General features: G+C 44.5%; 1 protein-coding gene across 2 annotated transcripts in view; it reads right to left on the reverse strand.

Annotated features, from left to right (window-relative positions):
* The window catches only part of NFATC2 (nuclear factor of activated T cells 2), a 164,191-nt gene that overhangs the window by 139,764 nt on the left and 10,729 nt on the right, over positions 1-13,698 (reverse strand). Inside the window, exons 2-3 of one of the 2 annotated variants that reach the window (XR_015697362.1) lie at positions 2,004-2,513; positions 857-1,025 (exon numbers count right to left, since the gene is read on the reverse strand). Coding sequence is in view for 1 of the 2 variants with exons in the window: in XM_014057931.2 (XP_013913406.2) it covers positions 857-1,025; positions 2,004-3,036 (1,202 nt within the window). In the remaining variant the exon portion in view is untranslated. Of the gene's footprint in view, positions 1-856; positions 1,026-2,003; positions 3,037-13,698 lie in introns of both variants that reach the window. The other variant, XM_014057931.2, reaches the window with a different exon arrangement.

Here is a 13,698-nt window from a genome sequence, read left to right on the forward strand (position 1 = left end):
TCAGCTGATATATTTACAGCCTGTTCTTTTCTCTAGCCCTAGGAAACGTCCCCTTTTTCTCTTCCCTCCCAACTACAAAATGTCCTTTACATAAGAACAAAAGCCTTATTTATCTGTGTACAAGATGGCATCTTTTGGAACTGAGCTTTTAAGCTGTATCAGCAGGCAGAAGAGAACAATTTACCAGTAGATGTATTTTTGCTCCTCTTTCACTTCCAGAAGAGGGAAAATACAACTCAATCTCTTTAGCATGAGAGGACAGCAGAAAAGGAGATCTGTTGGCTTGAGTAAGTTTTCAAAGAATAGTTCTCTGTTTTTCCAGATCTGATACGGCAGTGTTTTTCAACCTTAGCAACATTTTTGGAGAGCCAGTTTGGTCTAGCGCAGGGGTCCCCAACTCCCAGGCCATGGGTTGGCACTGAGCCAAGACATGCCAGAAACCAGGCCGCACAAACTAGTAAAGCCCCATCAGCAGGATGCAGGCAGCACACGAAACCATGAAAAACTTTCTCCATGGAACCGGTCCTTTGTACCCAAAAGGTTTGGGGCCACTGGTCTAGTGGTTAAGGCTAGAAACCAGGAGACCGTGAGTTCTAGTTCCATCTTAGGCATGAAAGCCTTGGGAGAGTCTCTCAGTCCAACCCATCTCACAGGGTTGTTGTTGTGGTGGTAACAATAGGAAGAGGAAAGATATTAGGTATGTTCACCACCTTGAACTGTTTATGAGAAAATAATAAATACAGGATAAAGATATACCAACTTTAAGATGGAAGGACTTCAACTCCCAGAATTCCCCAGCCAGCATGGGAGTTTACAGCACTGTAAAATACCCCCCCCCCAACAAGACACAATGTACCTGAATCACAGGATGTCCCCCTGTTTGTGCTTTGACTGCCCCTCGGCTCCCTTCTGTCTCGTAATGAGCACGATGGTGGGGTTTGGGTTGCACCTCAATCTGTAATTCGTAGGCGCCTGAATGGCTGGAAAGAGGCCACTCAAGAGGTGGAAGAGACTGAACAGGAATGCTGGGGAGAAGAAAGTTTGGGTTTAAGTTAGGAAAGAGAAGAAGTTTAGTTCAACATGTAGATAACAAGAACAGGCTGAACAATAGTGACTCAAACAATCGGTAGTCATGTTTCTTTTTCAAAATGCAAGAGGGCTGGATCGACCACTGATTGGCAGGAGATGGAGAACAATTAAAAATACCTTTGCTTAACTCGTGTCAGTGGGATGGAATCTTTGCCTCACAATTAACCAACGATCACTAACTAGGAGCCAAATAAGAACCCATGGCAATTAATTCAAGAAGGACAAAGGGTAATGAACAGATTGACCCAAACCCTGATAGCTATTCACAAGGTCCTGAAGGAACTCACAAGAGCATTTTCAGTAGCCGTTCATTCATCGCTGTGTGCAAATAGTGGTGATTCAGATATTCGGAATGTAATGAAAAGTAGAAAATGTTTATCTTTCTCCTTGTCAAGGAAGAGGAGCAAATTATGCTGGTGTCTAACCTGCAATGATTTGCTCTCCTCAAATATTATGCACTTTGATTTGCTAGGGGAACATGCATTTGCTGTTAGATCCAACAGAAGAATATCCAGGGAAGCTTAGGAGAAAAAGAAGAACAGGAGCATTCTTCCCTCATTAAAAGAAATCCTCCTCTATTATATGCAATCTGTCTCACAGATATAAACATATCTATGAGAGAAATTCTATAGGTCTCCATTAATAGCAATAGAATTTAGACTTATATACCCCTTTACAGTGCTTTTACAGACCTCTCTAAGCAGTTTACAGAGTCAGCACATTGCCCCCAACAATCTGGGTCCTCAATTTTACCCACCTTGGAAGGATGAAAGCCTGAGTCAACCTTGAGCTTAGTGAGATTCAATCTGCCAAACTGCAGTCAGCCGGCAGTCAGCAGAAGTAGCCTGCAGTACTGCACTATAACCACTGCACCACCGTGGCTCATAAATAAATGTGAAAGACTTGCTACTTACCTGCAGATTGGTATCGCAGGCATCAACTGCTTCGGCCAAGATGGCGGCACTAAGAGGATTGAATCTGGCGGTGGGTTCCTTCGATTCTCCTGCTCACAGGATCCAATGTATTCGATGGGCTGAAGCACATGGCATGGCATACTGGCTTTGTGGGAAACCAATGGCGAAGGATCTGGAGTGGTCCTCCATATTTTTGTGGGAACTCCGCAGGAAGGATCCGTGGTGAGATTGTTCATGGCATCCATGAGACTAGACGAGGTGGACAACTGGGTGTAAGTGACTGTCGCTCCGTCTTCTCTCAGGGAGACGTGGGGAGAGGCCTGTGGAGAAGGGGTCCTCGATTGCCGTGGAGAAGAATGTGGGTGCTGACTCCCGTAGAGCTCAGTGCAAGAGTACCTCCGTTTGGCCCCTGGCGATGACGACCTTGAGTTGGGACGTGGTGATGGTGAACGTGGCCCCAAGCAGGTATCCTCCACGACAGATGCTTGTGGGGACATTATTGGCGAGGTTCTAGGGGAATAATGAGCATGGGTGTTTTGAAACTGTGGACACAGGTCATCACTAGGGCCATTATTTGGTGAAACGCATGGCGAAGTATAAGGAGAGAAATTTGTCTCTGAAATGAAGCTTGCAGAGGAGCCGCTGCTAGGCGGGCTCAGGCACAGCGGTTCTCGGTAGCTCTCAAAGCCAGGGACCGGCAGGGTAAACCTTGGGCTAGCGGTAGCTGAGCTGGACTGATGCTCTACCAATAGATCTGTGTCTCTGCTGCTGAAGGCCCCCCCTGAGTGAATCAGTTCATAAGATGGTGTTATCTCAATCCTAGGGCTCAAAGTAGGGGGACCTGCAGCCTTGTGAGGGTCCAAGTAGCATTTTGACCCTATGCTATCTGGCTGTCCATATCTGCCCATGTGATCTGCCGAAAGGCTAGACAAAGCGAAGGGGTAGGGCTTGAGGCCATAATCCGAGACATCATCATGAGGGTAAGTAACTCCAGTGGGTGGGCTGATGATTTTATGTGAAGGAGTCGGTTCTTCTGGAAAAAGAAGGGTCGCTTTTAAGACTAGACATACCACTGCAGAAGCTGAGCAATCCTGGGTTAACAAGAAGGCATTAGCGATAGCGCTTTTTAGGAAAAGGTTACATTATACACAGACATCGATTGCATGCATAAGGCAGCAGGTCAGCCTTCTCAGAGGGGGAGCCCTCCGGGCACACTCTGAGTAAGAGCCAGAGGATGGAAAGAAATGTGCCCCCACTGCACCCAGCGTATTGCACTAGCCTCGAAATATTCCATCCACCCAATCCAGTATTTCACCGTCAGCTGCCTTCTGATCACGCTTTGCTATGACTACTGGTAATGGCACACTTGGTGTGGATCAGAGAGCAAGCAGTAGCTGCAGGAGACAGCCAATTGGTGCGCTGGCAGCAACGATGCAACTCCACACTCAATGCTGACCCTCCAGATAGCTTTTTCAGAAAAGGCATCCATTACAGCCTGTCTCCAGTCTCAGTATGCCACTGACCATTGTTTAATTAGGTACCAGTCTTCAACCCTCAGCCCTTTGGCAATCATGTGTTATTTTTCCTGTCTGACTCATCTGATTGTTGTCTATCTGGGCACGATCAGATCCTAACTGCAAATCTCCCAGAATTTGCACAATCTTTGTGTGCGCAATCACACAATGTTAAAATGTCCCTCCTACTTAATTTCTTTTTTTTTAAGGGAAATGGTATGATATACCTATGGATCAACATACCTGCTTACTTCATCATTTTCTAACATTCTGGTTGTTGTATTGCAATAAAAAATCAGTGGGTCAACACTATAAACAGTAGACCAGCACTCAATCACGTCTAGCTTTAGGTGCTTACGATAAATGCTACATGTACATGATTTCTAAATGTGAAAGAAGCAGGATCAAACTCAACTCATACAGTAATGCTTTCCGTCACGTGAGAGCAATACAAGAGAAGCCACTTTGCTATGTGTCAGACAGAGGTGTCAAGAACAAAGCCACCAAGCATATCTACTGGAAGGCTTGCTTTTCCAATCTTGACTGGACAATTCATAATATGAAAGACAGCCTTTAGTTATTTGCCACTCATTGGCAACTTAATATTGCTAATTTATTACTGTAATCGCATACATATATGCCCATCATATTGTCCCCTTTTAGTGTGAGAAATAGTTGGAAGACTGCAGAAAACGGGTAAGAGATCAGAACAATCTAACTTATCCTCTGCATTGTTCACTGTTCCTCTCCATATTCTTGCCAATAGTTATAGCTTCCCCCATAACCATATATTGTGTTCTTCTTTACATTTCTTACCTGTCTGTTCAGCAATTTTAGCCACAATTTTCTCAGCTTCCTCTCCCTTTCAAGCCATCCACTCTTCCTTCATGCATTTGTTTGCATTCAACCTTCAGTTGTTCTGCCTATATGACCGAGCCACTCTAACAGGTTTATTTCATACTGGTGAATCTCTTTCTGTCCACTTCCGAGTAATTCAACACTCAGCCCAAAGCTGCTTCTCAAAAGGCAACTGGATTTCTTGGTTGTCACCAAAAGGGTTCCACCACAAATGCACGTACGACAAAGTGCGTGTGACTAAAGCACGGTGACAAAACCGCACCGTCAAAACCGCGTGACAACAGCGCACCGACAACAGCGCGTCGACAGAAGCGCGCTGTATCATAACCCTAAAAATAACTCTAAACCTAACCCTAAACCTAACCCTAAACCTAACCCTAAACCTACCCTAAACCTACCCTAAACCTAACCCTAAACCTAACCCTAAACCTAACCCTAAACCTAACCCTAAACCTTACCTTAAGTTAAATCGTGCTTCTGTCGGCGCGCTGTTGTCGGCACGCTGTTGTCAGCGCGCTGTTGTCGGCGCGCTGTTGTCGGCACGCTGTTGTCGGCGCGCTGTTGTCGGCGCGCTTTTGACATCGCGGTTTTAGCGCTGCGGTGTTGTCGGCATGCTTTTGACGTTCGCGGTTATGTCGTGCCACGCACCAAAAGGTAGGTGGTGTGAATGATAGGAGATAGGATACTACACTATCTCCTGTCTCTCAGAAAGCTAAGAACAATATTCAGAGTACTAACCATCAGATGACTGCAAAGAATGTACATCCTTCCTTTCTCTCCCCCTGCTCCTATTCAGTGAGAACTGAAGAAGCTTCATGAATGAGAAAAAAACAAGGAAAGTCCAGTTGCCTTTTGAAAAACACCTTTGAGACAATCATGACCTGGATAATTGAGAATCGCCAGACATTTATTCAACACATTCTTGTCCTTGTCTCTTGTTTTACCATGCACCCTTCTTAAGTTCACTCCACATTCAACTTACCCCACTTCTTCTGACATACTAAACTTTAACTTCCATATGAAAAAGTGAGTAAACAAACACCTGGTCATTTTTTGCTTCTTTTGGCAGCCATTAATTTATTGCAATAGTCCACATGCCACCCATTATCTTTCTACTAGCATTTGCACATCTCAAAATCTCTCCATTCATTTTCAGCAGTCGTTTTAGAAAGGTAAAGGTAGTCCTAGACTTACAACACTTCCCTTAGTGACCGTTTGGAGTTACAACAGCGCTGAAAAAGTGACTGATGACCATTTTTCACACTTATGACTGTTGTAGCATCCCCATGGTCACATGATTTAGACTTGGATGCTTGACAACTGATTCGCATTTATGATAGGACCAATTCATTTAACAAATCTTTTGCTTAGCAACATAAATTTTGGGCTCAATTGTGGTCGTAACTCGAGGACAACCTGTATTGAGATTTGCTATTTGATCTTAGCCCAACCTACCCTACCAACAGCGGTGGGATTCACTTCTCTACCGTTTTGCAAATGTGAGTGCATGCACACCATCTGTGCACGCGCACCGCCTTCTGCGCCCATGCAGTGCTTGCGCAGTACATCGAGGTGGGTGGGTGGGGCCTCCTGCAGCTGCAGCTACCGGTTCGCCCAAACCGGAGAGAACTGGCTGAATACCATCTCTGCCTATCAGATTGTATTTGTGGGAAACAAATTAAGAGGAGGGAGATGCCACCTTGAACTCCCAAAGGAAACATGGTATATAAAGCTACTAAATAAAATGGATAAAAAATCTCAAATAGGGTTACATTAAAATTTACATTTATTTTTAAACTGCCTACTATTTTTAAGAGTATTCCCTAATGAAGGATGATTATTCAAAAGAACACAAGAATAAAACACTGTAATTTAGCAACTCCTTTGTTTTCTTTGTTAAATTTTACAGCTGCCTCAATCCCTAAGGATTTTCAACTTATTGTTCTACTATAGATGTTGATTTTTTTTTCTTGCAGACCAATACAGCTAATTTTGTTTTTGCCCATTTAAAAAAAAAACCCACTGATCAGAATGACTGTTCCAAAATGACCCTTTGTAACAAAATTATGTCTATATTGTCCATTGTGTTTCTATTGTATTTTTAATGTTATTAGAATTCAGATTAGATTTTTAAAACTGGGAATTTATAAAAAGTAAGGGGCTTTATCTTTCCCAAGCCAAAGGAACATTTAAAGAATTTTCTACTGAAAAATGAAAAATCTAGGAAAACTATTTTTCATGCAAAATGTACTCCTTTAAAAATGATGGCAATGTTTGCCTTTAGATATCTGAAATACTCAGCTGAATAAAACCTTTGGCAGATACATAGCAGCCAAAAAAAAGAATGGGTATATGCAATGACGCTTACAATTTGCAAAATTCCATATATAATTTTAAGCATTGGATAGTTTCTTTCAACCGGACAGCAGTAGGAGAATTTATCAAACCAGGCCCTGATCATATAATGCATCCATGCAATTTTTAAAAATATCTCTTAGATCTTATATATTTCCAATTACATTCTTCATACGACAGCAGGAAAATGCTGTCAGAATGTGGTGTCAGAAAACTGATGAAATGTCACAATGACATTCTTAAGACCTTATTAAATACCATATTTTTCAGACTATAAGATGCACCAGAGTATAAGATGCAGTGAGATTTTGAAGAGGTAAATTTTAAAAAAAGTTTTTGCACTTTGCAGATCTCCCAAACCCTCTGCGTGTCCATTTTTGAGAAAAGTGGGATGCATGGGAGGACAAAAATGCTGTGTTCGGTGTATAAGACACACCCAGATTTTCACCCTCTTTTTTAGGGGTGGAGAAGGTCCATCTTACACTCCGAAAAATACGGTACTCCTTTCAAATTAGTGTCAGCATACTGATTACCTCAGTCTCTAAGCATCTTTCATCACTGGTTAGAGGGCTAGAATTCCTAAGAGATCTATATGTTTTCAATCCTTGTGGTTCCATAGAGAGAACCAAATTAAGAGACACTGCCTGGCTTCATACGTCATGCTGACATATAGTTGCTTTTTTTACTTTACATCGCCATAGGATACAGGCACTATGGCAGGGGTGGGTTCCTGCCAGTTCTAACCTCTTCTATAGAAGAAGTTCCACAAATCTACAGTGCCATTTAGAACCGGTTCCAGCTCCCTCCCCCCACCTGTCCACACAACATCAAGATGAAGAGCGAGAGGACGAATTCTGGGAGTTGAAGTCCACAAATCTTAAAGCTGTCAAGTTTGAACACCCCTGGGGGTTTTGTTTTCTAAAGGATTAGGGGTGCGAGGGTCTTGTAACTTGACAGCTTTAAGACTTGCGTACTTCAAATGCCAGAGTTTCTGAGCCAATATTTTAGTTGCTAAGCAAGAGCGTTGTTAAGTGAGTTTCTCCACATTTTACAAGTTGACCACTCCCACCTGATCACATGGTCAGCAAGCCACTCCCACAAAGCAGGCCACACCTACAGAAGAGGTTCTAAAAATTTTTGAAACCCACCACTGCACTATGGCCTATTTAATGAACAGTATGTCAGGCCTGGAAGCCATCTTTTGCATTGGGCCTTCCGGCCTGCCACATTCAATGCTGTGGGAAAATGGGAGGGGAGATTATACGGAGTATAGGAGAAATATAGTCAAAATAACATTCCTTTCTCAGAGGGTCAAGGACAGCTTGCCCTGCACCTGCAGGGGTATGACTGGGAGGCATCTCCAGTTGGGACGGTGCCTGATTGGACCATGTGATGGACATGTGGGTGCTGGGCAGGGACTTGGCCTTTCACTTGGGTGGGGAAAACCTGGAAGCTTTCAGATTCGGGTTTTCCCAGCTGTTGCAATGTGACATCTCTAATAAAATGGGAATTTTGAGCCTCGGAGTCTTCTTTCATCGAGGGTGTTACTTGGAACCTTGACACAGTAGTTAAAACAAAGTGTAACTTGACATGATATCTGTATTAAAATATATACAGATGATCCTTGATTTACAACCATTAATTTAGAGGTTAAAACAGCATTGAAAAAGGTGAATTACAACCAGCACTTGCACTTATGATCACTGAAGTGTCCCACCTTCACATAATCCAAATATCGGTTGTGAAAGCCATTTGCAACCTTTCCAATTGGCTTCTGAAAAGTGAAATGAATGGAGGAGGGAGACTGGATTTGCTTAATACTTAACAATGGAATGATTCGCTTTAACAATCATGATAAAAAAGTCATAAAATCAAAGATCAAAATTCTTGTGAGAAGTCATGCCAAAAAGCCCAAATATATTCATATTTTAAATCAATCCTATTCTTGAACTCAGGTGTCACACAAACTCATGCTTGTCCTGTTTTCATTGATTTTCTGGCTTGTGGCAAAACATGCTCAAGATCATAGCAGTTTAGACATGAAAAATCTATAAACCACCACGAATAATCCATTTTACAATTTAGCTGAGGAGTGATTTGTCTCACTCTCACACACCCTTTGGATTGGGATTAAGTGGAGGTTGCCATGGTTTGACAGCTTAGCCTACTTTAATTGTGCATGGCATTGCTTCAATCCCTAGTATATACACATTCCAAAGGATTCAAGCCATGAATCCAGGACCGCAATGGTTATATTCTTGTACTAGTGTGATCGATTTGTATTATTTATTCTTGTGATGAACAACAGTAACGGAAGGAAGGAAGGAAGGAAGGAAGGAAGGAAGGAAGGAAGGAAGGAAGGAAGGAAGGAAGGAAGGAAGGAAGGGATTCCAAGGAGGGATACGAGACAGGAGACAAGACAGTCCAGAGTTGCACCATGGACGAAGAGATGTAGGAGAACTACTCCCTAGACCAGTGATGGCAACCCTTTTTGGCACCGAGTGCCAAAATGTGAGCGCGCACATTCGTTGGGGCCACAACCCAGAAGAGGAGCTGCCCAGGGGGCATGTGCGTGCCAGAAAATGAACTTCCGGTTTCCAGCACACACATACACACTGGCAAGCTAATCAGCGTGCGACAATCAGCTGGCCGGTGCACATGCTCACTCTGGGAAATGGAAGACCATCTCTCCCAGTTTCCGGCACTGCCTGATGCATGAAGGCCAGTTGATCGTCGCACACGCACCACACTCCAGAAACCTGGAAGAGGAACAAGCAATGCCATGTGTGCCAGGCCCCATGGCTCCACATGCCACTTTGGGAATGCGTGCCATGGGTTCGCCATCACGGCCCTAGACTCTCCCATGGTCCATTAGGCTAAAGTACAGGTAGTTCTTAGCCTACGACCACAATTGAGCCCAAAATTTCTGTTGCTAAGCAACACAGTTGCTGAGCCCCCCCCCCCTTTTACAACAATTCTTGACACAGTCGCAATCATTGCAGCTGTTAAGCTAGAAGCACAGTTGCTAAGTGAACCTGGCTTCTGCATTGACTTTGCTTCCCAGAAGGCCACAAATAGCGATCCCACAACCCCAAGACACCGCAACCATCATAAATGCCTGCCAGCTGCCAAGCATTCAAATTTCAATCACGTGACTTTAGGGATGGTGCAATGGTCATCAGTTTGGGTCATCCATAACTTTTTCTGAAACAACTGTAAGTTTGAATCATCATTAAACGGATGTAAGTCAAGGACTATGTGAATAGCGCTTTCTCCAGTAGTGGGTTCCGGATCCCATTCCAACCGGTATAGTTGCAACGGGCCTGGCGGCATCCACATGGCACAAGCATCTTAGCGCCTCCACAAGCCTCCGCGACGCTCCAGCTGCTCAGCGGAGCGTCGCGCAGGGGCTGTAAGTGCCATGCGCATGCGCGGAAGTGCCGAAGACTTAAAAGACCGGTAAGGAGCTCGGGCAGGTGGGTGGGCCCTCCGGAGCATCATACCAGAACAGTATCCGGTGCTCCAGGCAGGCTCCGGTACGCCCATACCGGGGCGTACTGCCTGCAACCCACCACTGGCTTTCTCTCATTGTATCCTGCTACTTCTAACTATGCTTATACTCTACTACTGTCATCTATATTCAGTACAGGAAGAATGCAGATTTGCAAGCTGCACTACCAAAACCAGATATGAAGTAAAATGTAATAGCACTTTAGAATTTAATGTAATTAAAATATAGTTACATGGAACGTATATAATTGTTTTTCAGTCAGAGTATGTTTTCACCTTTCTATTATATTAAAAAATATAACAAATTTTGATTGGTTGGAGCTGAGGGTGATGATCTGGGGCTCACTTGATGCGCCCACTTGATGCTTCACAAATTATTATTGCGGCATCTTACTCGCTCGTTTTCCTGTGCAAATAAAAGTTTGCGCAGGAAAAATAATTTTAATGGACAACCGAGTGAAATCATCCCACCCTTTTTTTCATACTGTACGGTGTAGTAATCCGATCTTTATAACTCCAGGAAAAATATGCATAGATGCAAAATATAAATGCCACCAATTTTTGCATGAACTTGACTCCCTATAAGGGATACAAATGCATCTGTCTGAAATGCTGAATACAGCCTACAAAAGAACATTGTAAACACCTTGGATTCCACAGGGTCATATTGGCTCAGCTTAGAATGAGAAGGAAGGTGACATTCACTGAGTCACCACATCTTCCAGCTCTTAGGGATGGTTTTTTTTTTTGAGGGGGGGGGGCGGAGATACATCCCCAAAGACTTGCCACTGTCTAAGCTGGTATGCCGAACCCATGTGTTTTGTGACATCATAGTCTAGGGGTGTCAAACTCGATTTCCTTGAGGGCCCCATTAGGGTTGTGCTTGACCTCGGGGCACTGGGGTGGGTGTGGCTAGTGTGGGTGTCACCAGTTCGACGTCACTTGTGTTGGGGGGCGCCTGTGGTGGTCAGAGATCTCTTCCAGTGAAAACCGCCTCCTCAGCTCCATTTTTGGCTGCAACAGCCTTCTGCTACCCTCTGCCAGCGATAACAGAGTGTGCAGCCCTCCCGAGCTCCCTTCCTCAACGGAGCTCAGGAGCCCATTTTTGTTGGCAGAGGCAATGTGGGCCAGCCCTTTGCTATTTCCAGGCAGGTCTTGCGGGCCAGATCTAAGCACCCCGCAGGCCAGATCTGGCCCCCAGGCCTTGAGTTTGATACCCTTGTCCTAGTCTGTAGTCATGGAAACATCCATGATGCAGGGGTGGGTTCCGGCTTCTGTTACTGCCGGTTCGCTCAGGAACATGCTTCGGGCACACGCGCAAATGTGCAGTAGTAAAAAAAAATGCTTCTGCACATTCGTAGAAGCAAAAAACAAGATGGCGCCGCCTACGGCGGTGCTGATAAAACCAGTACAGGGGCATGGCCAGCCAAGTTACTACCTACTCGGCTGAACCGTGTCAAACCGGTAGGAACCCACCTCTACCATGATGGTATATTGCTTGCCCAGTTATTGAATAGACAAAGCATGAAGCTAGTACAAAATCTGCAGTTCCTGCTTTCAATATTAAGTAATCCAATTGGGTCTAATATAAATCTTCCAATCCAGGCTCCATGGCCACCAAAACCTGGAGCCTGTAATTAATAAACCCAGCTGCTAATCGTGCCAGCTTAGACATAGCTTCATGCAGGCTACCGTTGTTGTGCTGGAATACCTCCGCGGAAAAGACAGGAAGGCCGGCCAACAACTTATTGAACACAGAGGAATAATGGGGTTTTTTTTTGTTGTTTATTCCATCCTGACTAAAATGGCCATGTTGGATTGTGCCAGTTAGCATGCAACCAATTAGTCTGCAGCTGGACGCACTTCAGCAATGGTTTTGTCTAATTCATCATGTAGATACTGTATAGGACTAATTGAAAGCAGTCCCCATTGCAAACCTCTAAAGAAAGCTCACTGCTAACACTTCTATTCTCTAACAATCCAGACTTCAATTTATTTTTTGAAATATTTAATATAATATGGGTTTAATATAAGCCTAAGGCACATTCTGATTCTATTACTGGTTGTCCTCAACTTACGACCGCAGCTGAGTTGCCCAAATTTCTGTGGATAAGCGAGACATTACTTTTGCCCCATTTTACGACCTTTCCTGCCACTGCAGTGATCCAGCTTGTAACAAGGTTGTTAAGTGGATCAGGCTACCCCGTTGACTTTGCTTCTCAGAAGCTTGCAAAAGGGGGATCACATCACTCCGGGATACTGCAACCGTCATAAATATGAGTCAGTTGCCAAGCATCTGAATTTTGATCACGTGATCCTGGGGATGCTGCAACAGTCATAAGTATGAAAAACGGTCATAAGCCACTTTTTTCAGTGCCGTTGTAACTTTGAACAGTCACTAAATAAATGGTTATAAGTAAAGAATGAGTTGTACTCTAAAGCCAACTGCCAAACATTAAGAACCACTATATAAATACACACACACACATGAAGCTAGTACAAAATCTGCAGTTCCTGCTTTCAATATTAAGTAATCCAATTGGGTCTAATATAACTAACACACACACACACACACACACACACACACACACACACATATATATGTTCTGACCCCCCCTCATTCCACACCAACAGACACTCCAAGCCAAAGATAAGTTACAGCATTTAATTAACAGACAGACAGGCCCTTGGCAGCAAACCGGCACAGACAAGCTTGGGCAGCAATAAACACAGATAAGGCTTGGCAGCAATTCAGCCTGCCAAGCCCATGACAAAGTTCTCTGACATTAATGCCTGCGTTGACTTCTGCAAAGAGGGGCGTGTGCACAAGTAGTCTTTTTATAGTCTGGAGAGGAGCCTAATGACCACCAGCTGAGTGCAATTACCTCCTGTAACTGCACAACTGTTCCTGACGCCTATTAGCTCTTCGGTGCCGTGTATCCAGGAACAACTCACTACTGGGGTCCGGCTCACTCTCCCTTGTCTCCTCCCCACTGGTCTAAGGCTCAGGCACCTCCTGGTGGCCAACCAGCCTCTCTGCGCCCTGCTCGGAGTCGGAATCCTGTCCAGGGTGCTCCACATCCTCCAGAGCTGACTCAGCGGGCCCCTGCTGTCGGAGTCTGATGGCAGCTCCAATGGCTCCTGCTGGGCCACAACACACACACACACACACACACACACACACACACACACACACACACACACTAGCTGAATACACGGGCTCCACTATGAAACTATGACACTTACAGCTTGAAAATTAATGAGTAGTTACGATTGGTCTCTGCTCTCCCATTCTCTCCTTCAGGCTTGCTCCACAGAATCCTCCCCTATCCTATCCCCTTCTCTCCCCCAGGCTTTATAGCCTCTACTCTCTCTCTCTCTCTCTCTCTCTCTCTCTCTCTCTCTCTCTCTCTCTCTCTCTCTCTCTCTCTCTCTCTCTCTCAGCCTTGCCCTACAGA

Source organism: Thamnophis sirtalis, unplaced genomic scaffold (assembly GCF_051295495.1).
Source record: "Thamnophis sirtalis isolate CommonGarterSnake01/CBP01778 unplaced genomic scaffold, rThaSir2_p1.2 scaffold_7, whole genome shotgun sequence".
NCBI lineage: Eukaryota > Metazoa > Chordata > Lepidosauria > Squamata > Natricidae > Thamnophis > Thamnophis sirtalis.